The following is a 25,580-nucleotide window of genomic DNA, read 5'->3' as shown; positions in this document are numbered from 1 at the left end:
TGAGAAAAGCCAGCGTAAAGCACTTTTATTGCAATAATAAAACTTGAAACTCGTATGTAGTGCAGGAGAGGAGGGTGGGGGTAGGCAGCAGTAATTTCTCTCACCAAATCACTACACAGGACAGCAGAGGAGTGAGAGGGGGGAGGGAAAGCCAGGAAACTTTGAGATCAGCAGGGGGAGGTGAGCATCAAAAAACAGGAGATGCTGAAGCTGTGATGACCAGCATCGTTTTCGTAAGACAGCACTCAGGGATTTGTCACGGTGGCTGGGCTTTCACTGGGTTTTCAGTGTCTACAAACAGCACCTTCGATTTAAACTTTCGACTAAAGTTCTCAAAATTTAGGAAGTGGAGCCTGGATAGCTATGACATTATAAAAGTCCTGAATATCTATTAGAAAAAACCCACAGGATCGGGGGGGAAGCCAGGCCACGAGGAAGGCTTCGGAGGTCCCGCTGGCCCGGGACGGATTCCTGCAGTGTCCAGCGTCGCGGTGAAAACCATCTGCTTTAAAAGGCAGAGGGTTTCAGGGGAGAGTGGGATGGAGCCGTGGGGGCGAGGCCCCCCCACCCCACTCCAGTTTTGGGTAGAGCTCTTGATCCAACCCAAAGACATCTCTCAACTCGGAGACCACTCGGCCCTCCACAGCGCCCAGATCTGCTATGGCTTCGCAGCGCAGCAGCAAGAATGTTTAATATATAATAGATAAAAATTTCATCCAAAAATAAAATAAAATAAAGATTCTTGCACCCCCCCCACACCAATTCCTAGTCTAAAGTTAACCCATTACTTGTGCTGTTAATACTTGACTAATACGCAATTGGAAACCTAGGTCTGAAAGACGGAAACTGAAATCTTCACCCCGAAAGGAAAACGAAAGAAAGAGTAACTGAGGTTGGTGGCATGTAGTTCAGGCCGACACACACACGGGGAGGGGAGCGAAGCTGGGTGACGGACACATTCAGTCGGGCAGATGTCTATACAGAGTGTAGTGGAACACCGGGGAAGCTCCGCACGGATCGCGTGTGCGCGTCGGGGGCGGCAGGTCCCTCCATGGCACATCTGTTGGGGACAGAAAACTCGTGAGTTCCAGCCACTCAGCGCTCCTTGCGTGCAGTGGGGACAGACACAAGGCTGCACTCCCAGACAAGTGACCCCTTCCTGCGTACACTGGTCTTTCTTTTAAAACCCAAGGTTCAGTTTATCTTGCCGAGGACAGCAGGAGGGGCAGTCCACCAAGGCCACCCCTATTGTCACTGGCTGCATACAGAGATTACCTGGAGGCTTTGAAAAACCTTAACACTTGGACCCCACGCCCAGTGCTAACTGTGCCCGGGCATCAGAAGAGTCTGAAAAGCCTCCCAGGCGACTTCAGTGTGCAAAGCCCGAGGGTGACAGTCCTCATGCCGAACATGGAAAATGTCCCCAGTCTTCCTTCATTCACCCAAACCTGTAACTGTCTGCTCTTGGGCTTTCCTTCAAGACCCCTGCGGGAAGCTCTGAGACGTTCTCTGGCAGTGCACAGGGAGGCTCCCACCAGGGTCACTCAGAGCCCTTCATTCCCTCTCCTCTGTTCCCCACCCTCCATCCTACCAGATTTAGAGGCCTGTTCCCAAATCGGAACAACTCCAAGGCCCCTTCAAGTACATTAATGTTCAAAGGATTTGGCTTTCAAAGCACAGGAAGGAGGGTGCGGACTAGGTGGACTCTGGGCAGAGGGAGGCTCTCTAAAGCGTCAGGAGTTCCCTCCTGGCAGGAGCGTCACGTGGAGAAGCGAGTCATCAAACCTGAGCATGCCTGCACGAGCCGGGTGTGCAGGGCTCAAACCACGGACACAAAACACCTGTCAATCAACGAAGCCCTTCTACTGAAGCAGGCCACAGCGGGACAAGGCTGCACCACAGCAGACGGCGGGCAGCCACTCACTGGAGCTTTCAAACAAAAGTATTCTTCCCGGCCACCGGCTCCGCCCTCTGGTTCCAGGGGGGGGGGGGGGGGGGAGCAAACGCAGGTCCTGAGCCCACTGGAAAGGTGGCACCCCTCACGTGTTGTATGACTGAACTCCCACACGAAACATTTCGTGTCATCAGGATGTGGAGTTTGGTTTCCCAAAAGTGAAGGTAACGGGAAGGGAAAGTCCAGGAAAGCGAGGCACAAAAGGGGTTCTGGCTATAGTTCGGCACCAAGTGACTCGGATCCCGTCGGGTGTTTCTCTCTGGGCCTCGGTCTCCTCACCCGCTGCACAGGAAGGCTGACTCAGGCCCCTGAGAGTCCTTCCCAGGACTGTCTGAGAGCACCCTCTGTGCTTCAGTAACATCCTCTGGCCTCGCCTTGCACCCACGGGCAGTACGCTGGCCTGCTGGCCTCCATCGCCTGGGCTCGCTCCCCAGGGCAGGTGGCCCGGGTGGCAGTGCCTCTCTTGCGTCCCCTGACAGGCAGCAACCGCAGACTATGGATGAGGGAGTGCGTGAGCCGGGAGAGGCTAAGCAGAGTCCTCACCAATCTTACGGCTATGGAACTAAAATATCGGCACTAAAAAAATCAGGTCTATGCTTCCGGTTCCCACCTGAGGTTTAGTTTATAAGCTACACGTAAAAATGTTTCATTTAAACAGTTACCACCAGCTGCCCCATCCCTGAGTACATTCAAGAACACGTGCCACCCCTCCCACAGGTGAGCAACCTTTACGTTCAAGGTGCACACGGACCACCAAGACTGCAAGCACACCGAAGGGTGGGGGGCGGGCGGCACCTGCAGCTCTCCCCGCCACCCGTGGAATGCTGAGCGAGGCGCAGGAGGCACAGACGGAGTCAAGGGCCCTGCAGCAGTAAGTTCCTTACCCAAGAACAGGGAGCTCGGGGAGGAGGCCATTCCTGTCATTCCAGTTTTAGAAGCTCCACGTCAAAGACCAGAGTGGCGTTTGGTGGGATGATGCCCGGGTGCCCAGTGGCACCGTAGGCGTAGTCCGGGGAGATCGTCAGTTTGGCTCTCTGGCCCACACTCATCTGGGGAAAGAACCAGGGAAAAGAATCAGCTGGACGCGCTCCACTGTCTCCGTAAGAAGCCTGGGTGTCCTCTGTCCAGGACGGTGTGAGCAGCGGTGCCCAGACTGTGTGGCTGCCCGGGCGCCGAGCGATGCCCCCAGGCACAGGACGTGGGGGTCGGCAGTCAGGTGCGATGTCCCCGCTGGCTCCAAGGGGCCTGACGGCAGACAGAAAGCTCCCGGATCCCCCACCACGGTCAGGCCCCCAAACTGCCCGCCCAAGTTTACCGACCCGACTCCACGCGGCCAGCACCCTGGAGGTGCCGCCCTGGAGGTCCTTCGGTGGCCTCTCAGTCAGAGGACGTGTTGAGTGCCATCAATGCTCTTGAAAAAGGAGTGTTTGGAGCAAAACTTTGCTTAAAAGACACAGGGTGTGAGGAGCCAGGACACCCGAGAGAAAGCAGCATCTGGGGTGGTCCCCTCTTCTGCACTCCTGGCCTCACACTTCACAGACACAGACACCCTTTAACACAGGCGGCATAACTTTCTGGAGTACAAAGTAGCACGGTGCAACACCTGCCACTTGTGGGGAGAGAGGAAAAGACTGACAACTTGCACCCGCTACACAAACCCCCTATATGAAAGTTCTACGGGGAGAACAGAGTATGGTGGCCAGGGTGGAGGGAAAATTTTCGCTTCAAAAAACATGTTTGTATTTTCTTTATTTTCTAATCTAATGCACAAATGGGTTTAAAAATCTGTTTTATGAAGAGCGAGCAGGTTCTCTGCCACATCTCCCCTCTCTGAAGCCCCCACGCTGCACCCCGGTGCTCCGACCCCGCCAAGGGACGGGGACCAAGAAGAGGCAGGCTGCGAGCAGGCTTCCAGCGCAAAGCAGAAGCCGTGCTTCCTGCAGCCCCCTTCAGAGACAGGGACGTGAGACCAGGCTGGTAGGGACACTTAAAAAGCATGTACGTGGCTTAGGCTGGTAAAACTCACAACTATCGTATCCTTTTGCCCAGCAATTCTATTTCCAGAATCTTCTGCTAACAACACAAACGACCATCGTCAGGGGAGACGTGTCAAAGGCACATCTCACTATGGATCAGCCACTAGAAAGAACACGTACTAACACGGAAAGATGCCCGAGATATGTGCCCAGTGAACTTCTCTGGCAAGCCGCCGACACAGTCCTTGTGGCAGGACCGAGTACCTGTGAACACGGAACACCAGAGCAATACTGAAGAAAGGGGAAGGGGCTCCAAACGACCCCCCGCTTTTCTGTGCGCACTGCTGAAGAAACGTTCTGCTCGGGTGTCTGCACGAAGATCATGCAGAGCACCCAGACTCTCACGAATGAGAGCTGCGGCTGACCCCCAAGTCCACTGGTCCAGGGGAGACTGGGCACCTCCCCAGCAGTGCAACGTGCCCGCCAGGCCTGGAATGCAAAGCAGGCCGACGATAACACTGTCTGGGGGCAGTCCCGGCTCTGGGAACACACAGCACAGTCACTGTTCCGGGGCTGGGACCGCCACAGAGGACGGGCTGTGGTGTGGACAATGGCTGGCAGGGACGATGGGGGCTGGGCCGCAGACCAAGAGCTAGCGAGACGTGGGGGTGGGGCGCACAGGATGAGACAGAAAGGTGTAGCTGGCAGGGCTTCCGAAGGGAAGTAAACCCTTTTCTTACTTTTTACACAAAGATCCTCTCCTTCCTACACTGCCAGCACTCCGCCCTGCAGGGGCCCAAATCCAGACACCCAGGAATGGGATGCCTTAGAGTTCCTGAAAGTTAAGCAATTTATTTCGTGATAAGTCAGTGATTTTATAGAGGAAGTGGAGCAATGTCTAATCTAGAAAAGGGAAAGAGAAATCTTTCTCTTCACTTTGGTAAAGCTCCAATGCTCTCCAGCCAGAGGGAAATAGACTTAATACCAACATGCAGGGCCTAATTATAAAGCCCTCTGGGTCTCAGGCCACTATGATCGTCCCTTCAGCTGCAGGGCTCCACTGGAGGACAGCATCCAGCTGAAGTCTGGCAGCCCTGCGTCCCCCTATTGTCTACTGGGAATTTGTTCGCTGGCAGGACAAAAGCTGTTTACACAACGGGGAGGGGAGAGGTGAAGAAACAGACTCAAGACAAACAAGACGACTTTATCCCGACTTTATCCCTGAACGTGACCTCTCAGAAGTGGCCTGACAGAAGGGCCCACAATAACACAGACACAAAGGAAAACCACCCTGAGATAACATCTGTCACTAACTGTATCTCCCTGAGGCCAGGAGTCTAACAATGCACTGCTGGTGGGGCTGAGCGGGGACAGGCAGCTTCAGAGGCTGCTGGTGGCGGCTCACAGTGTGATCCCCATGGATGGTGACTCGGATGGCGACTTGGCAACGTGTCAAAGACAGTGCGCACAGCCCGGAACTGCTCCCTCCACTACTGGGGAGTGTCGCCTGGGGCAACACCGGACAAATGTAAAACTAAGTCCCTGAGTACTCGCTGCAGCCTGGTTACGATAAACACTGGAAAGGCCCCAAATGGCCACCCATAAGGTGCTGGTCAAATAAATCAGAGTGCACCCACCTGAGGAAATACTGTGCAGCTGCGAAGAGAGTGTGGACTTTGTGTTTTTCTTTTTCCAGGTGTGTAAAGTGTTTTAACAGACAGATTACACGTAGTTTAAAAGGCAGACACTCAGAAACAAAACAGAACAAATGAGAGCATACCTGGGCAACCCCTTCTTCCCAGCCTCGGATCACCTCCTGCTTGCCTAGCATAAACTTAAAGGGCTTGTTTCTGTCCCGGGAGGAATCAAATTTCTTTCCGTCTTCAAGCATCCCTGTGGAAAATGCATTGGAACATGAGCAACAAGGAGTGGTGACACGAGGCAAGTCAGAAGCCATCAGCGTGTGCAAGCCCCAGGTGCCAGCACCAAAGGGCATGGCCGGGTGTCCTCGCCCGAGAAGGCACTGTGACGTCCGGGGAGGAGTCCCGGTGTCCCCCAAGGGTCTCTAAGGAGTCAGGGCAGTCCCTCCACCCCGGGCTTGCAGCTGCTCTCCCCCGGCTCAAAGCAGTCTGCCCTGGGGGGAGAAGAGGGGGGTGTACACTCTCCTTGCGTGGATTTCCAGTGCTCTGTGGACTTCTTCCCAGACTCACTGTGGGCCCTTCAGGCACACACAGCAGCTGGAAGTCACCCACAGTGTAAGAAGCAATATTCCTTCCTTAATTCACCCATCACCTTTTACAGAAATGTGTGGGCAGTGTCGAAACCAAGCTGAGTGGTTGGACACCAGCTGGTGTCACAGAACCAGGGGAGTGGCGCCGGAAAGGACGCAGAGAGCTCTCACCAGTGAACCCCGGCAGAACTGTGGGCCGTGCTCCCTCGCGCCGCCAGGGGCTGAGTCCCGCACTTTCCACACACAAACCTATCCAGCCCCCGCATGGCACCGTCCTCTTTTCCCAGATGAAGGAACTGAGGCAGACAGAAGCCAAGTAACTTGCTGAAGTAGGAAAGCTGGACTATAAATCCAAAAACCACGTTCATTTTACTCCTCCAGCTTCCTGGAAGCCAGACAAACCACCGTGCACCCTCCACTAACTGGGGGAATTCCAGGGACGGAGGGGCCAGAGGGCGAGTGCCCCGAGAAAGAGTTAACAGACGCTGGCAACTCCTCAACTCCTCCTCCAAAGTGTTGGTTTCTTCAGAGGCCAGCGTCAGCCTACTGTGGGAACTGTCACTCAGGTCCCAAAAACCCTCGAACCAGGACCCCAGACTGCAAGGAGTCAGCTGGCTTGCCACATAGTTAATATAAAGCTGATTCCACTGGAGGCCGAGGGGGCACCCACCATGGTTCCAGGCATCACTGAGAATGGCTAGTAAGACATAGAATTTTGTTGTGTTTGCATTTTTGAGAGGAAGAGGAAAATCCCAACAAAACCCCAACCTAAAAATGTCAACACTTTTACGTGGGAGGGGGAAGCAGAGATCAAGCGGGAGCTTTATCACAGGCACCAGACTATTTGTGCTTTGGCAAAATAGTAAACAGGGAGGGGGAGCGGGGAGCAGAACCCCTGTCCTCACAGACCAGGAGGGGAGAGGGATGTCCTGGGGGCAGGCGCCTGCGGACCCACCTAAAGCCTGGGGCGAGAGCTGAGGACGGAGAGAGAGACCGGAGGACAGGAATCAACCCCTCTAAGTTGGTGCAGAGCCAGGAACTGGCACCCCGGAACTAGCACGTTGGGGTGTACATGGAGCTTATCTCTTTGCCAGAACACAGTCACTACCTGATCAAAGATATGACAAATGGCAGGACTTAACAGTTTTCTATAAATGAGTAACTGGGAGACGAACAGGTCTCCACTCCCCACACTACTCACCACAGACACCCCTTCGGTCCACCTGTACGAAGCTCCACTTCATATAACGAGCCCAGCCCAACCAAACTTTAGCGTTTGGAATGAGAGTGGGCAATGAATACTAGGATTCTCAGATTTTTTCTCTGGCCAGGCAGCGCCTTTCCGCCCACCGCCCTGAGACTGCTTGTAACAGAAACAAGGGAGCCAACCCCAGGCTCAGTAACCTGCTCCAGGTCAGAGCCAGTGAGCGTAGGGTCTGGCTGCAGCAGCAAGACTTTATTTGCCCAATGGGGACTGTGAGCTACAAAGGAGACTGGAGACCAGAAACAGCCTCTTCTGGGTCCGCCTTCTTTTTTTTTTTTTTAAGATTTTATTTATTTATTTTTAGAGAGGGAAGGGAGGGAAATAGAGAGAGAGAGAGAAACATCAATGTGCGGTTGCTGGGGCTCGTGGCCTGCAACCCAGGCACGTACCCTGACTGGGAATTGAACCTGCGACACTTTGGTTCGCTGCCCCCGCACTCAATCCACTGAGCTACACCAGCCAGGGGGGTCCGCCTTCTTTATAGAGCAGAACTGGAGCAGGGCCCCTGGGCTTCCTGAGCAGCCACAGGGGCTCCGTCACTAGGTGAGGAGCCCCTGTGGGAAAGAACTGTGGATGGAAAGGTAGTCCCTTGCCCCTGGCTGTCTGCAAACGCTAGCTGGACAAAGCCCACAGGGAAAAACCTGCCCAGAGAGGCGCCTGGAAGCCAGGCTGTGGCAAACTCCAGACTTTGGAAAATCCAGACTCAGCAACAACCCCTCCCCCCACCTCACCCTTTATAACTGAGTATCAGCTTTCCAGGAGCAGCAGCAGCCTGGTCCTGTGGGCGAACGGGATCAGTCTAAACCTTTCTCCTATACCAGGGTTGGGGTGGATGGGGCATATTGGGTCAGTGTGGGCACTCAGACCAACTGCGGTCTCCTGGAACCTTGCAGGAAAAGACATGTCTCACTGGTAAAAAAGAAAAACACACTCAGGAAAAAAGCTCCTGCCTTCCCTTCCTGCTGAATGTTGCTGTGTGAGGATGTGATGTCTGGAACCATGGCAGCCACCTTGTAACTAAGAAAAGGTCAGGAGCACCACAGAGTAGTCCTTCCACGGATCTGAACCAGGCCCAAACCACCGCCTTCAAGACTTCTGCTCTAAGGTGATTAAAAGTCTGCTTTGCCCTAAGTCAGGTTTTCAGTTACTTGCAGCTGAGAGTAACCTAAATGGTATGAGCTATGCCTTTACTTGACACTTACTTAGCACACCCCACTGTAGTGCTGCCAAGGGAGGAGTAACAGAAACGCAACTCCAGAACCCACACCACAAAGAGCCGTCACCAATTGTGACGGTAGACCAGCATGTTGTGTCAGGACCCACGACACACATAAAAATGTGTCAGTGAAACATTATTTACATGTCATAGTTATCACGTGCAGCACACTTCTCATTGTTAAAGAGAATGCCGACTCATTGATCCCTAAATTTATTTCATGATACACTAACACTAATGGGCTGCCACTCAGTTTTAAGAATCCAGTACACTGCTGAAAGATTATCCTACTTCCTGCCCAATCTGAACATGGCCCGAACCTGGGCAAGATCGCATCTGACTGCCATGTAAAACGACAGGGCACTGAGACAGACTCCCTCACCGTCCACGCATGCCTCCTCATACGCACTGCCAAGCAACCTCCTGACGTCATGCGCCCCGTCCCACTGCGCCTGCAGGTGAGATGCTTCAGTGTCTGACTAGTACCAGACCGGGGGCAAAGGCGGACCCAGCCTCTCCCTGCTGCTGAGCCAGCCTGGGGAACCGGATACCCTTCACCAGAGAGACTGGAGGCCTGGGGAAACATCTAACCCCAGTTCTCTTGAGCTCTTCTGGGTCATTGAGAGGGGAAGCCTCTTTACGAAACCCTAACCGTCAAGTAGAATTTCTGAGTATACGGGCTTTAAGTAGGAGCTCTGCCAAGGATAATATTGTCTACCCCATCTCAGATGGGCTGCTGTCCCTGGGGAGAGGACAGGAGCCTTGCTCCAGAACTTCAGACCACAGCAGCCACCAACCGTCAATCTCACCCACTTCCTTGAAGGAGAAACCTTCACGGGGAGGGGCTGAGTGCCAGTACTGGTAATGGTGGGGTCCCTTCGGCCAAGGAGGGATTTCCTATATCTAAGTCTGAAAGGTAAACAATATCCCCAGAGCTGAGCGGAACGTCACACACAACTGGCACAGGCTGTAGGGGCAAGGAGGGGCTGGGGACAAGGCTCCCCCCGATGGGGAGGAAGAGACCACTTCATATTGTATAAGACTGTCGGCTGTCAGCTCGGGCAGGAGCGGACGCAGCACAGGAAGCAGCGCCCGCTAAGAAGCAGGACTGAAAGTGCTTGTAGTCCTTTCTGCAGTGGGAATAGGCTGGCTAGTGTCGAATGCAAAACGTAAGAAAAGCCGTGACATCAAAACAGGTCACAGTTTTGGCCAAGGCGGAGGAACAGAGATCACATTTACCCTCCCATCTCAACAATCCAAAACAAAACAAAAACCAAAAGCCCAAACAAGTAAGAAACAAAACAAGCTGCTCCCCCCATAAGAAAGGAATGAAACAACCCAGATAATAGCTTAAACAATGGTTTTTAAGACACTGACCATGTCAGTGAAGGACAGAGATTCCGGAGGGATGGGAAACTAACAAGGCGAGCCCTGAAACTGTCCCAGCTCACACCCTTGAGCATTTCCAGGGAGAGGGGACTGGAGTGGGGCCCAAGGCAGCCCGAGTCCACAGATACGTACCAGGGAGGAGAGCTATAGAGAAAGAAACCTCCGGCGCCTTGCAGACAGCCCCTACTCAGTATTCGGAGAGGAATAAACGAGCGTGTGTCTGAGGAAACTACCCAAGGCCAGGAGAGGAACCACCCCAAACGTTTGGGAGGATCTGTGCCTGCTCCTATGCACCAGACAGGAGAAAGTCATGAAGCACTGGGGCAGGATACTCAGGAAGATCTGAGGCAAGATCTCAACTGTTTCCAAGTAACTTAAGTGCTTCCCAATACAAAGCTCAGGATGACTTACAGGAATGAAAATATCCAGGACCCCGAAAGGTACAATTCATGCCTATCATTCAAAGATTACCAAGCATGCGGAGAGGCAGGTGAACGTGACCCACGATGCAAAGACTAATCAACCAACTAAAACCACCCAGAACTGGAGTCAGTAGAGAAGGAGAGTGAGATTCAAATCAAACCTCCAATGCCTGAGACGAAAACTACACTGGACTGGAACAACTGGATATACACAGAGTAAAAATCGGATCTGCACTTCACAGCATAACCAATATCAACTCAAAATCAGGTAACAGATCTAAACATAAACAAGAAACCTATAAAACTTCTGGAAGAAAAAGGGAACTAATCATCATGGCTGTGGCTCGGGCAAAGATTTCTTACATATGAAGTCAAAAAGCATAATCCATAAGAATAAATGAAACTTCATTAAAATTAAAAACATCTGTGCTTTACAAGATACTTTAAGAGAATGCAAAGTTAAGTCACAGACTGAGAGAAAACTCTTTGCAAAGCATGTATCTTATAAAGGACTTATGTCCAGAATATATAAAGAGCTCTCAAAACTAAACAATAAGAAAACAATTAAAAAGGGGAAAAATTTGAACTTCAGCTACCTTAGCTACTTCACTGAAAAAGACACACAGATGGCAATTAAGCACATGAAAAGATGATCCACATTATTAGTCACTACAAAAATGCAAATACCACTAGGAGGCATGACTGTTACCGATGAGAATGAGTACAACTAAAAAGACTGGCCGTACTGTGTATTGGTAAGGATACGGAGCCACTGGAATTCTCACAGACTGACAGTGGGAACAGATAATGGAAAAACCACTGTGGAAAAGAGCCTGGTGGTTTACATGAAACCTACACCTCGCATGTGACCCAGCCATTCTACTCCTGGACACTTATACACAAGAAATGACAGCCTATGTTCACACAAAAAGACTCACACACAAACGTTCATAGCAGATTTATTACTGGTAACAGCCAAAACCGGGAACAACCCAATCATCTGCTCTCTGGTGAAGGGATAAGCAGGTACATCCACACAACAGAAAATTATTCCGTCGTAAAAAGGAATGGACTATTAATACATGAGAATAACAATAATCTCAAAATAATTATGCCAAGTAGAAGAAACTAGACAAAGAGTACATACTGATGCCTGAAATTAATATAATATTGAATGTCAACTGTCAGTGAAAAATTTTAAAGAAGAGTATATACTGTACGATTCCATTGACATAAAGGCTTAGAAGATGCTAATTAACCTATGCTGAGAGCAAGTGTACCCGTGATGGTTCGAAACGGGGAGAGAGGTTCCAAAGCATAACAAAGAAACACACCAAACTCACGAAATTGCACACGTTACATATGGCCAGTTTATTGGATGGCAGTTACGCCTCTACAAAACAGTTTTTCTTCGTAAAGGGGAAAAAATGTGTGATTTACTAAAATCCCACACATGTACCTACTACACCCAACCCGGCAGTAGGCGGTAGGGCCTCCTGTGTGTGGGGAGGAGCGGGCAGGCAGCGAGTCAAGTCCCCCCAGCTGCTCCCACTCTCACTGCACAGCTCTGTGCCAGGACCTCAGCCCTTCCCCAGCGGAACCTCCTGCCAAGCTGGTGCCATAATTTCCTAGAGAAAGCACGCTCTGCTGAGCAAAGGCGACTGAAGTTACAGTCCAGACATGAGAGCTGACACTCTTTAAGCTCCAAAGGCCACTCTTAGCAAAAATCACTGGAATGACCTTCTGTTTCCAGAACTGCCCAATTTCATTTCTGACTACACACACACCTACATACCCTATGACCCAGAATCTGCCCGGGATAGGTCCATATTCTCCATTTCAAAAACTGTCTCGAGGTCACAGACCTGGGCTCAGAGCCCTGTGTCCCCGTGGCACTCAGCTCAGCTCCTGGCACTCACAAAGCTGGCACTCACGGGCACTTTGGGTCTGCGCCATTTGCACCGCTTTAAGAACCGGCAGGACAGCACAAGGCTTCCGTATTTAGACCTCTCCCCTCTATGGTTGTAAGAATCCGAGGGGCAATCCCAGATGGCAGTTTTTACTTTCAGCACCTTTAAATTACTGATCAGTGAGAAAAATGTGAAAAGTTGGGGTCTCCAGTTAAAACCGAAAGACCCTGAAAGGAGCGTAAGCTGCAGGTGGCCCTGGCCAGTGGACTCGGTTGGAGCATTGTCCCATACGCCAAAAGGCTGGGGGTCCAATCCCCACTCAGGGTATGTATAGGAGGAAAGCAGTCAATGTTTCTCTCCCCCTGCTCCCTCCTCTCTCTTTAAAACCAATAACTATATCATCGGGTGAGGCTTTAAAAAAAAAAAAGGAAGCAAGAAGTTTCGGTTGCATGAGGGACTGTTCTCTGGCTGCAAGGCAGCTGATGTCATTTTCGTCTGGGTCTCCTCCCAAACGGTTCAGCTGTTCTTGGGGGAAGAACCAGACGCCAGTCCTTGGAAAGGGAGCATGTGGGTTTTAACAACAGCAACAAAGGGCGTGGGGAAGTGTCCTGAGTTTATTTGCCCCTCGGCACACTGCTCTTTCCTGCTGCTCGTGTGTCTGAGACTGCTCTTGCTCTGCAGGAACCAGAAGAGGCAGACCTGGCCGGCAGCTCCTGAGCAAAGTACCCCAACACTATGCTCTTGGTGCTTGGCCCAAGTCACAGAAGCAGTGGTTAGGACCCACGGCCAGGATTTAGAGATTTGAGAGGACCACTGGGTTATTACTTTGCTAATGATCCAATAGAAACGGAGTCACGTCCAGTGTATTCTGCCTTGTGGAAGGCAAAGTCACCACACCCCCCCACAGGGATAAGGGAAGATGACAGAAGAAGGCATCTGCCGAGTTATGGTTCTAGCACTTGTAGTTACAGTTCAAGATGCACAATGTGGTTTTCAGTTGCTGATGCATCTTTGCAGGTGGTTTTCACAGGCCGCATTTTACAGGGTCCAAATATGGAAAGTTTTAAAATTAAACAACAAAACACTCAAACCTAAATCAAACAATGGCAACAACAAAGGGGAACATCCCAAACCCTAAACTTTCACAACAAATAAAGTTTTTGCCATTTACAGCTAGGAGACAGAGAAAGAGAAAAGATGTCTATTTTTATCTCAATAGGTAGTTTCTTAAGCATAAAAAGTCCAGTGGTTGAATGGAGGTGGGGAACCAAATTCCAAGTTGCCGTTGTTTCTGCAGAGTTGCACTTGAAGCCACCTGGAACATTTCTATACAAATGGGTGGACTGACTCGGGCACAAGTGGGTACACTGATTTAGGTGTATGTTTCCCTTCCTCCTTAATATATACAGACACTCTCTCAAACACCTTTTATTTAACTGCCTCACCAGAGACTCCCATAAGACCCACAGCCTGCCCTTGCTGGTGTGGCTCAGTGGATTCAGCACCAGTCCATGAACCAAAGGGTCACCAGTTCAATTCCCAGTTAGGGCACATGCCTGGGTTGCAGGTCAGGTACCCAGTAGGAGTGTGTGAGAGGCAACCACACATTGATGTTTCTCTCCCTCTCTTCTCCTCTGCCTATAAATAAATAAATCTTGGGGCGGGGAGAAAAAGAACCACAGCCTGCACAGCCCCAGGGTGGAGAAAGCTCCTTCCCGCCCCAGTCTCCAGCTCATCCCCATTCCTTCTTTCCCATGTGAGTTCCATGCTTACCAAGGGTCAGTCAGCCATGTTATTCCCAAGTCCATTCGTGTCAGTTTTACTTACTATTAATAACACAACTAAATAGTATGTATATGAATGATAGATGAGTGTGAAGAGTTTAGTAGACTCAATAAATGCGAATCCCTAAAAAATATTGCTGGCGAACGACAGTGTGCGGGCAAGACCAGTGTGTGTTTGGACAAAGAAAGCCTAAAAATCTAAAAAGGCTGGCATTTAAGTGACCTTACAACAGCTTCTGCTCCACTCTGAAAGAAGCCCAAACTAGGTTTTGCAAGAACCTTGATGGTAAAGTCCATCAGAAGAGCCAGCCTGAAAGACAGACATGATCACTTAGCCAATGAGTTATGTTTGGATTTGAAATGTTTACATACACCACGTCACTTTTATGATTAATGTATCAACTACCCACTTGCCCTAACCATGATGGGTGAAAAGAGATTCCACCCACTGAGGGGGCTCAGAGGTATTAATTCAAAGTTCATGTCTCTGTCCTGTTTCCCAGTCTCTGAGGTCGCACCCACAGGGCGCCCTTCCTGAACTGGAGTTCCGAGAGCCCGCGCACGGTGTGACCGAAGGATGAATGCCTGTCCAAAGACGGGGCCAGATTCTCTTTCCCCTCACACAAACCGAGGGCAAAAATACTTCCATCTGGAAATGCTTCTAACCTTTGGCTAAATCCCTCTAGCCTGACAGTGTGTTTTCAAAGGAGGGCCCATGACCGAAAGGACGCTGGGATCCCAGAACACAAGCCAGAAGGCATGTCCCTGGGGCATGCCTTTCCATTTCCCACTTCATCACAAGACACAGGAGACTGCCACATCAGCTACGATGTGGTACCATCTCACACCTGTCACAGTGGCCATCATCAAGAATCAACAAACAAGTACTGGTGAGGACGTGGAGAAAGAGGAGCCCTCATGCACTGTCGGTGGGAATGCAGACTGGTGCAGCCACTGTGGGAAGCAGTGTGGAGATACCTCAAAAAATTAAAAATGGATCTGCCTTTTGACCCAGTGATCCCACTTCTGGGAATATATCTGAAGGAACACAAAACACTAATCAAAAGAACACGAGCACTATGTTCGCTGCAGCATTATTTGCAATCGCCAAGACATGGAAGCAGTCCAAGTGTCCATCGGTAGATGAGTGGATAAAACAACTGTGGGACATTTACACTACACAATGGAATTCTGCTTGGCTGTAAAAAAGAAAATTTTACCTTTTGCAACCCAGCATAGATGGACCCGGAGAACATTATGCTGAGTGAAACAAGCCAGTCAGACAAAGACAAACACCATATGATTTCACTCATATGTGGAATCTAATGAACAAACGGAACGAACAAGCAAAACAGAGACAGACTCATAGATGGAGAGCAGATGACAGCTAGCGGAAGGGGGATATTAGCGGGTGGAAGGATTGAGTAGAAAGGAAAAAGGACTCATGAATATGGACAACACTGTGGTGATTGCTGGGGAGGGCAGTATAAGGGGACTAAATGGTAATGGGGAAAAAAAATAAAACAGATTAAATTAGAAAAAAGTCACATTGTATCTCATGGGGGGTGGGGGGATGCACAGAAGGAAACACACTGGAAATAGCAGAAGTATACACGACCTTTAATTTTCTTTTGTTTTCAGTTTTCCAGAAAACACAGAGGCAGGAGGCTGTAGGGTACAATGGTTAAAAGCATCAGTTCTGGAGCTCGGCTCCAGATTATAACAGCGATTCCTTCCCTGGCCCTCCATTAAACTTGACACAGAAGCCAGAGGGACATTTTTTAAAAACATAAGTCAGACCCTATTACTCCTCTGCTCAAAACCTTCCCACAGTTCCCCATCTCACTCAGAACAGAAGCCCAAGTCCTTGCGATGGCCCACAAGACATGTAAGAGCCGCCACCCAGCACAGCCATCTCTCTGACCTCGCCTGGTCACGCTCCTACTTCTCCACACCGAGAACTCTGTTTCCTTCTGTTCTGTATACACACCAGCGGCATGCCCACCTGGGGCCTTTGTTCTGCTGTTCCCTCTGCGTAAAATACTCTTACCCAGTTAGTCCCATGGATTATCTCTTATCTCCTTCAGGTCTTTGTTCAAATGTCACTTCCTCATTGAGGCCTTCATCGGTCTGTCTAAAATCTCAACCTTCTACTGTCTTCTCCTTAGCACTTCCTGGCTAAAGTACAACGTATTTTTGCTTATTAATCATCTGTCTCTCACACTACAGTATAAATCTACAATGGCAGAGACTGTCTTCTTCATTCCCACATTCTTGGTATCCAGAACAATATCTTGTAGAAAAACCAAAAGCATCTTTCCCTGTTGGGAACGGCCCTGCCAAGGCTAAGGCTGAGGGAACAACCTTGGACCTTGGACCGTAAGCCAGCAAGGAGACAAAAGCTTATCTCCCTGGCAGGAGCACCGCTTCTGCTTCTTTTACTTCACCCTGCCTGGCCCCTAATGCTTGGTCGGTTAGCCAATGACAGGGTAAGATTCCCCAAAGGGGGAACAACCTAAAACAGGCACAATCAAGTGGGAGGCCCCCCAAGGAAGGACTTTGGGGGCTACAGCAAAAGGGGGTGATGGACCCTTGCCCCTTGGCTTTGACATAGCCTGAGTCCTCACTGTTTGTGAGAAACCTCCTGATCTCTTGGCTGCCTTACTTCCCTTGTTCCACCTAAGCCTGAAACAATGACAGAGGGTGGTGCAGCCCTGTGCTGGAAAGGGTGGGTTCCCCTGGTCATCAGGCCTAAGAAAGAATATGTAAAATCCTGTGAACAAACCTGCTTTGTTTAGAATGCTTTCAATTAAATGATAAGGGTCCAAGCAAGAAGTAAGTTTGTTCCTTAAAGTTTTTTTTTACAGCTCTTTAGCTATCTGACCCTGACTCAAAATAGGTCCTCAGAGTTCCTTGTTATTTGATCCTTACTTCCTGGCAATGAGTAATGAGCTTTACCTGAATTCCTGTGTAAACGAACCCAATAAAAGCCGTTGAGGAAAAGGCTCTTGGTCCTTCTCCTGTGAGAGATCGGCCACCTTTCCTCCCCAAGCAGATCATGTCTTGGTAGACTTATTCTCATCCGTGGCAGACAGGGGGCTCTGCGAGCAAAGCTCCCCCACATTTCCCTCACTCAAGGCCTTTGCACACACTTAAACCCTTTCTTCCTTCCTGACTGAGCCATACACATCCAAGACCGCATGGCACTCACAGCCCCAGGTGTCTGCTGCTCCAGGCACCGCTCTTGTGAGGGCGAGCACCAGGGACAGCACCTCCAGGGCAAGACTGAGGCGTCCCCTTAATTTCTCACCCATTTACTGAATGACTGAGAGAAGGGCTTGGTGTGCTGACCTGTGTGCAGTGGGTGTGAAAGGAAGGAATGGTCACAATTTTATTAATCCATAAGGATTGGACAGAGTCCAAAATGATGTATTTTTTTTCTTATTCTAACTTAGAGGAAATAGAATGTTATACCAATCACTACTGGAATGTTGGCTTTTCACACTGCAGCTAGAGTCTATGCCAGACCATCCTAACGGACCACTCATTCAAATGACTACCGAGTACCTACTCCACACACAGCACAGATGGGTAGACCCAGGAGAGCACCACCAGTGTGGGTCTGGCCTGGAAGAAAGCACAGATGTTAACTACACGCAGCCTGACTCCGAGGAAGGCTAAGAAGGAAATAGGTGCTTTGTAGGAATATCAGAGAGGGGTGGGCACATGTGCATGTGTGAAGAAGCACTTTAGGAAAGGGTCAGAGAGACCCACTGAGACGGTGTCACTTAAGCTGCGGTAACAGCCTGCCTTGTGGTGGGGAATGGGAGCAGTGCGGGGACACCTAAGCACTGGGGCAGGGACCTTCCTGGAGGGTGAAGCTTGCTGCTTGCGAGGAAACAAACGCAGGCCAAGAAGGTCTGCGCTCTGCGGAGGGGACGTACACAGGCCGCGAGAGCAGAGGCAGCAGCATCTAGGAGCTGACTATTCCACCTACGTTCCTCTTTTCCTCCTGCTTTGTTCTGAACTGCTAGAATTTATCTGGCTCAAGTTAAAGGGGGTAGGGAAAGGAAAGCAAAGACCCAGTTCAGTTCCTTAGCAGTAGGCTAAAAAAAAAAAAAAAAAAAAAAGGACCAGAAAAATAGAAATAAAAACAAGCAAACATTACACAAATAGGAGCACCAAAGGGAGAACTGAAGAGTACATGCTAAGTTATCCAAAATACCCCTGGCCTTTTCCATGGGAAATAGCAGGTGACAATACTATTTTTAGAGAAAACCCCAAGGCAGACAAATGATTCCCTGGTTTGCGAATATAGTGAACCCATTAGCACTTCACAAAAAAATCAGTTTTTAACCCACAAAAACTGTTCAAGTTAAAAGACCTTTGGGTAAATCAGTGAATTTTATGGTACATAAATTGTGTCCAATAAAGCTGTTCGTGAGAACAAAAGTCCGAGAGCCCCACTAAAAGGAACCTCGGCCCTTTGGAGAGGTTACTGCTGCCAGGCTGGAGCAGTGGGACCCAGGCTGTGACTAAGGAAAGTGGGAGCTTGTCAAAAAGGTTTCAAGGGACTCCTACTGGCAAAACTTGGGACCATGCATCAAAAAGAATAATGAGTATCAATGACTTTAAGGCCCTGAGTAAAATCTGTGAGTTCTCAGTGTACTAAAAACAAACCGACAGAAGGGAAGTCACTTGCTGCCACTGGGGATGACTAAAAAGCCAAGTCCTCACTTTAAAATTTGGAAATTAAAGGGAAAGAACGAAGCTGTACCCCACTTTACAGAATGGCAGCTAACAAATGCAGAAGGTATGAAAGAACTTGAAAACGGCCACTTTGTAAGTGCCAATGAAATGATCTCTTTGGGCACAATCGCGGGTGTGAACACCAGCAGCGAGAGGCTGACGAGGAGCTGGGCGCCCGCAGGATGCGCAGATCCCCCTAGACCGCCTGCTCCTTGCAGAGGGGAAGACGTACCTTTACAAGAAAGATCACATTTAGCATCACAGATAGTAACGTCTCCCACAGGGTTCCGAGTATGAAGCACACAGCATCATGTATGAAGTCTTCACACTTGAACGTTTAACCAGAAACCATTCATTCAGTGTTCAGGGCACAGGGAACTGGGGCGGTGGAAGGAGTCAGATGACACCAGGAGAGACAAGGAGGCAGACATGGGTATTCGATAAGATAGTGAGTCTGCTGTCTTTGGAACAACAGGGTCATTAAAGAAAATCAATGAGAGACTCCTCTAGGTTGACACTACATACACAATATCTAACTGCAATGAGTAAACCTCGACTGGAGTCTGGGTTGTTTTTTTTTTAAAGCTATTAAAAACACTCTGAGGGCAACTGGGACAGTTTCAATATGAACTTGGTTTTAGATACTACGGAATCATTTTCATTTTTCCTAGGTGTGGCCAGTAGGATAAGGAGATTCCTCTCACTCTTAGAGCATGCTCAAGTGTTTGAGGTCAAGTGTCATGCTGTCTGCGACTATAATGGCTCACCAAACCAAACCAACCCCCACCAAACACAGCAGTACATGTCCTGGAACGGACAGGAATGGCCAACGTGACAAGACGTCAACCACCGCGGAACCCAGGTGGGGAGCACATGGGTGTTTGCAGAAGTCAAACCTACTTTGATTTCTGTCTGTGTCTGAAAATTTCACAAGTGAGAGCTGCACACACACAACGACACTGTGGGGGCCTCTGATTCACTCATTCAAGACCGGCAAGCCTTCTGCTCTCAGCTATGGGGTTCTGCATTTGGTGATCACAATCCCCCCAAAAAAACAATCATGTGTCCATAGCAAGGTCTATTTTCAAAATGTTCAAATCTCACAATGCTAAGGAGACCTGGGGAGAAAAAGGACTGGTCTCTTAACTTGCCCATATAGCAAAGCTGGTACAGCCCAGGAGTGTCCCTCCCGTACCCACAGGAAACAACAAACACTAAAAACCTCCTTTGGTCCTCAAATTTAAGAGAACGGCTACAGCCTTCTTGGCCATTATATTCTGTAGGTGATACATAGGACTGCTTTAAGATGAATCCTAACTGAGACTCATCTCTTTTCTATAGGTGCCTATTTCCCCATCTGCAAAACAGAAGGGGAGTGAGGTCTCGGCCCATCCTCCTCCTGACCCTAAGGCCGCCTGTACGTCTGGGCCACTCCAGAAGCTGCAGTGCTGGGGCCAGGCTCTTCCTCCCTCCCGCTCTAGCTCCATGTCACAGGGCGGGCTAGCTGGACGAAAGACGCCGGATGGCAGGGATACACCGCCCAGGACTGGGACACAGGAGTCTCAATGACAGTATGTGCGACCGCAGCATCGCTGCTGCCACTCTTGCTCCCGGAATGCACCTGCCCCGGCAACTCCTCACACCAGGCGCTGTCACTGCCGTTTACAGATGGCACATGGGAGCTTAGGTAAGTGGGACAATTTTCCCAAACACTCATAACGTGTCACAAAGGGTGGAGGCCAGGTGTGAACCCAACGAAGGACCCACATCCTGTTGGAGATCACATTCACTTGGCTCCACCTCTGTGCGCTCCCCCCAGGCTGGTACACCCAGAATACGAGCAGGGCCCTGTGTCTGCCCCGGGCCCCTGCAGTTCCATGTCCACACAGCAGCCAGAAGGCAGTGGGCCTACTGACACCCAAGCCAGCTCAGGACCCTCCAACGATCCCACTGCACTCAGAGAAAAAGCTAATGTTCCTGCAACAACCTACAAGGCCTTGCCACCACCTCGTCTTCACCACTTCCCCCTTACACAACCCACGGCAGCCACGCTGGTCTCCTGGCTGTGCCCCTCATACACCAAGCACGCTCCAGCCTCAGAGCCTCAGAACCAGCTCTTCCCCCTGCCCGGAATACTCTTCTCCTAGACAGCCATGCCACTCACTCCCCAACTTCCTTTCGACAAATATTAAAGTGTCATTTTATCACAGACCTTTTCTCACTAAAAGCGGTAAGAAACCTCCCCAAGCCTTCACCCTGCTTTAATCTCTCCACAGTGCTTGCTTCTCGCCACTTTATGGCACACCTTCACGCTATCGGTCTTGTCACCCGGGTAAGCCGCACCAGATCATGTCTTTGTCTGTTTAGTTCACTAGCCACATCCCCATCGCTTGCCTGGTCACTGTTGCTCATTCAACACCTACTATAGGAAATGAGGGTCCTGTCGCAGCCCAGCCTGAACAGCTACAGCCCGGCTGCCTGAAGAGAGCACAAGGGAAGCCCCCTGAGAAGTCTCTGCTGGGGGCATGCCTTCCTCCAGACATCAGATCAGCAGCCCAGAAACACCCACCAGAAAAGTGGATGGAATAAAACAGGCGAGGGAAGACAGAGGCTAAACAAAAGAGAGGGGCCAAAGGGCGGCTGTGGGCTAGTGACCCACACCTGCCCTGAGAGCTCAGGTGCCCTCCAAGAGGACCTGCTGCAGAGATGGGGCTGAGGGACCCTTGGTTTTCCTCAGCCAGAAGCCAGGCTACTGACAAACCCGAATCCAAGGACGAGATGTCAGCTACTATTAACAGGATAAAAAAAGAATGCCTTCGCAATCCACCTGAGGTTGCTCTGACAATGGCAGGCACATGGCCTGCAGCTGTGAGTAGAGGGATGTAAGCTTCACTCTGTGTCAGGACGAACTCAGCAGCAATCAAGGTGACAAAGCTCCCGAAGGCAAGGAAGCAGCCGTGAGAACTCACCTGACCCTTGAGGCACACAGGTGGCTGGCTACCTTTCCACCTCCTCCTTCCCACCTCAGTGTCTGTCATGCTATGAGGAGGTGCTTGGCAGGCGACAGTCAAGTTTTCATCTTCCCTTCTGGCACCACCAAGAGGGGGCACAGGCCCTTCTTGGAGGCCTTGCTCACGCTGTGCTCCGAGGGAGCCTGGAGAACGCCATCAAGCCCACTGCTGGAGCCCCCCGTGGTGCTGAACGTGCACCCGGGGGAAAGCCAGCCTGGCTACGCCCATCTCTAGCGGCTGAGGGGAGACTTTGGCAAGCACCTTACTGCACTGCCCCCAAATCTGCAGCAGTGAACACCTGGCCAGAGAGGGATGGGTGAGCGCGTGTTCACTGGCTGTGAACCCAGGTCATGCAGGTTCTTCCTCCTAGAACTGTCATCACTGGGGTCACACAGCCCAGCAATCTGCACTAAGACACTCAAAAGGAAACACACAAACTGAGGATAGGACTGGGGGGTGTGGGGTGGAGGTGGTGCCCAAAGGGGAGTTCCGCCATCCACCACTTGGGAAGAGAATAACTACTCTGTGACAGGAAACTACTGGTGCAGCCAGGCAGGAAAAGCAGACGTGAAAAGCAGGGTTATCACGAGAATGTCTTCTCCCTTCTTGAGGCCCAGTGGGCTTCCTGCATTGGAAGACTCAGATGTTTATGATACTCTCACTGCCCCACCCCCAATCGTATTCCCTCCAGTTGGTATTCTGTTCCCGGTGGCTTAAAAGCCTTACCTACTACAGATGAAATCTCAAAGCACCTACTCATTCCTCTCACACCCCCACAAGTCTTAAACAGGTTCTTCCTGAAGGCTGGTGGCAAAGGCCCACGGAACAAAGCCACCCGCCTGAGAACAACCTATTCTGTGAGCATGAGCAAAACTGACTTCTCACTAAGGTGTCTTTGTAGGGCTTATCAAAAATGAAATAAGAAAAGAAAGGTTTTGTCCTAATGCATGCCTGAGTCCTGCTGCTCTTCTGGGAACGTGTGAGTGGGTGCCACCCTCAAGGAAAAACACAGACTTGGAGGAGAGGCACTGGGAGCTCTGATGGTGTTCTGGGTCCCACGACCATCTGCTCTCTCAGAGAAAGGCTCCAGACACGCCGTGTGGGGACAATTCCTCTAGAGGCACGGTGAAATTTGGTTCTGCCTGCATGCTGGTGTCCAGTCCTGCCACTGGCGCCAGGAGATGGGTAAGCCAAGGACAAGGGGCACAGAACTGGGAGTGGGACATACAATAGTAGCCAATTATCAGAATGTGGCTACTCACAAATTAGAGGGCGAAGAGGTTACCTAATCACTTGAGTTCAGTCTCTACCTAGCTGGCTATGAGAACTGAATGAATTGCCCACACCCCCCAGCACTGTAAAAAGCAACGGGTCCTCTTCTCACCCTACAGATCAAAAACAACCTAACTGACCAGCTTTTCCCCACTAGTGCTCTAGGTGCAGGTGCAGACTGTGGCTTACAGAGACAGTCATTTAAAATGTCAAAGCCACTTTGCAGTTTCATTCACAGGCATGAAACTGTTCCCTACAAGGATGGGTTTCTGTACCTCTTCCTTCAGTGGCCTTTAAAAAGGTTCTAGTCTTTAACTCCCTCCACCCCCTACCCTCATTCCCACCCATAAAGAAAGACCAGAGAAATAAGAGCCAGAGAAATAAAAGGCTGCTGGAGGGGGATTTAGTTGCCCCCCCCCCCTAATGAAAGTAATTTCCCTCAACAGAGGGCTCCCCACCATCGTCTGGGAGAGGATAAAGCTTAGAAGGGCAGACCTGAGCAGCTCAGTCAGAACTGCCCACAGCCTCCTACCCAGGAGGAGGGAGAGAAGAGAAAGGAGAGAAGAAACAGAGGAAGTGGGAGGAGGAACAGAAGAAAGGGTTGGAAGGGGAAAAAGGGGAAGGAGGAGGGGGAGGGAAAATGATTCATATCAGCAACTCAGGCTACACCAATCCCCCCCCCCCCCCGCCCGCCCCCCCACAGCCAGGGAGTCTCCGCCTGCTCAAGTCTCCCCACTCCCCTCCCCAGTACAACCCAGGAGTACCTTGTAAGGGCATGGAATAAAAGATGGTCTCAAGGCACCGACTCTGCGGTCTGAATTCTGGCTGGGGGTCTACGATTTCCTTTGGCTTACATTATGTTTGTTGCCCTACCTGGGCCTCAGTTTCCTTATCTTCAAAATGGAGACAAGAAAAGTCTACTCCTAGAATCGTGGGGGAACTAAGTGACATGTTCTAGCATCCTGGGCCATTACTACCACGGAGGTTTGGATGTGTAAGGGTCTCAAAAGTAAAAAGAGGTGGAAAACCATGCAGATCCAGTTTCTCCCTGGCCAGGCTGGGTCAAAGCAATGCCCTAGGAACTGGGACGTTTCTCTACTGGCTCCACCCGTCGCAGAGAGACTGAAGCCCGACTTCCCGAGGGTGGGGGAGAGGCAGCTCAGCAGATTGGGAAGTACCTCGCCCTTCTTATCTCCATCGAAGGGAGGGCCAGAACGGGGCAGGGGTGGGGAGAGCAGGGTGTCAACCAGGACACAGAAATGGTGCAAATCCTTTCTAATGGTCCCTGGCCCGGGCTCTGCCAATTCCTGAGCGCGACCTTGGGCAAGTGACTTCGTCTTCCCAAGCCTCAGTTTCCTCATCTGTGCAGTGGGCATAAGGGCAGCATCTAAAGCACAAAATCACTTGCGAAGGGCGAAATAACACCAAGTCCGAGGTCAGCGCTCACAAGCGCCGGCTCAGACTGTGGCGGGTTCCGCAGGCCCAAGGCTGCCCCCTCGGGGGCGCCGCCACCACCCAGGCCTGAGCCTTGGGCCACGCGGGCCTCACTGCCGCCACGCCCCGGGCCTTTGCCCCCAGGCCGCGCCCGGACCGGAGGCCCCCCCACCCTGCGGGCACGCCGACTCACCCGTGTAATGCACCACGCAGGTCTGGCCGCGCTTCGGGAAGGTGCGCCCTGAGGAGACAGACAGACGGGTGCCGTGAGCGGATGCGCACAGCCGGGGTCCCAGCACCATCGGAGGCGCCAACTCACCGTCTCCCGGGGAGATGGTCTCCACCTGCACTCCCATTGCGGTGGCGGCGGCAGCAGACGCGGGACGGGCTGGCAGCGCGACGGGGCGGTGTGGACCAAGACCAGACCTGGCGCTGGTTCCTCTGCTGTGCCTCGTCCCTCTGAGCTACGCCTGCGCACGCGCGCCCCCGCACGGCCCGCCCTACGTGCGCGCGCTACAGGACGTGCACGTTCCAGAGCCGGGACCTCGAGCCCGGGAACCGGAAGCCGGGAAGCGCGGAGCCCGGTGGGTGTCACTGTTTTTTAATGGCAGTTTTTCCTCCTCCATTCTTTTCTCTTAGCGTCCAGCCAGGCTGGCATCTCTTTAACCAGGTTCCCGCATCTGAAAGATGGGAAGAATATTTGGGAGTCCGCCGATGATTGACTGGGTGACTTTCAGCAGGTTCACACTGCTGTCTGTACACACTCATCCTGTAAAAGGGTGCCTGTGAGAGGTCAGCGCAGATGTGCGTTCGAGTTAGCGTTCAATAAATGGTTCAAGATAATGAGCTCTGCTTTTCTGTTGGAGTGGTCATGACGTACACTGGATTCATTCATTCATACATTCATTCATGGCTTACATATATTCTTATTGAGCACCTGCTAGCTGCCACGCATCATTCTAGGTGCCA

The 25,580-nt window shown here is 51.0% G+C and overlaps 1 protein-coding gene and 1 long non-coding RNA gene across 3 annotated transcripts; both read right to left on the bottom strand.

Moving 5' to 3' along the window:
• Nucleotides 1-25,181, bottom strand: FKBP1A (FKBP prolyl isomerase 1A). 2 transcript variants are annotated; one of them, XM_028524673.2, is made up of 5 exons: nt 24,931-25,181; nt 24,805-24,852; nt 5,711-5,823; nt 2,839-3,003; nt 1-1,060 (listed from the first exon to the last, which is right to left on the bottom strand). In XM_028524673.2, the coding sequence occupies exons 1-4, from the start codon at nt 24,965-24,967 to the stop codon at nt 2,875-2,877; spliced, it is 327 nt and encodes a 108-aa protein (XP_028380474.1). In that variant the 5' UTR covers nt 24,968-25,181; the 3' UTR covers nt 1-1,060; nt 2,839-2,874. The 2 variants fall into 2 exon arrangements, with proteins under 2 accessions (XP_028380474.1, XP_028380475.1); XM_028524674.2 differs by having other exon boundaries at nt 1-1,063; nt 24,931-25,090.
• On the bottom strand, nt 15,900-17,415 carry LOC118496808. Its single transcript, XR_004899364.1, has 3 exons — nt 17,279-17,415; nt 16,593-16,597; nt 15,900-16,466 (listed from the first exon to the last, which is right to left on the bottom strand). It is a non-coding gene; the product is annotated as an uncharacterized LOC118496808 (long non-coding RNA).
• Nucleotides 25,182-25,580: the final 399 nt, after the last annotated feature.

Source organism: Phyllostomus discolor, chromosome 9 (genome assembly GCF_004126475.2).
Source record: "Phyllostomus discolor isolate MPI-MPIP mPhyDis1 chromosome 9, mPhyDis1.pri.v3, whole genome shotgun sequence".
Classification (NCBI taxonomy): Eukaryota; Metazoa; Chordata; class Mammalia; order Chiroptera; family Phyllostomidae; genus Phyllostomus; species Phyllostomus discolor.
This window is presented reverse-complemented; position numbering and strand designations above follow the sequence as displayed.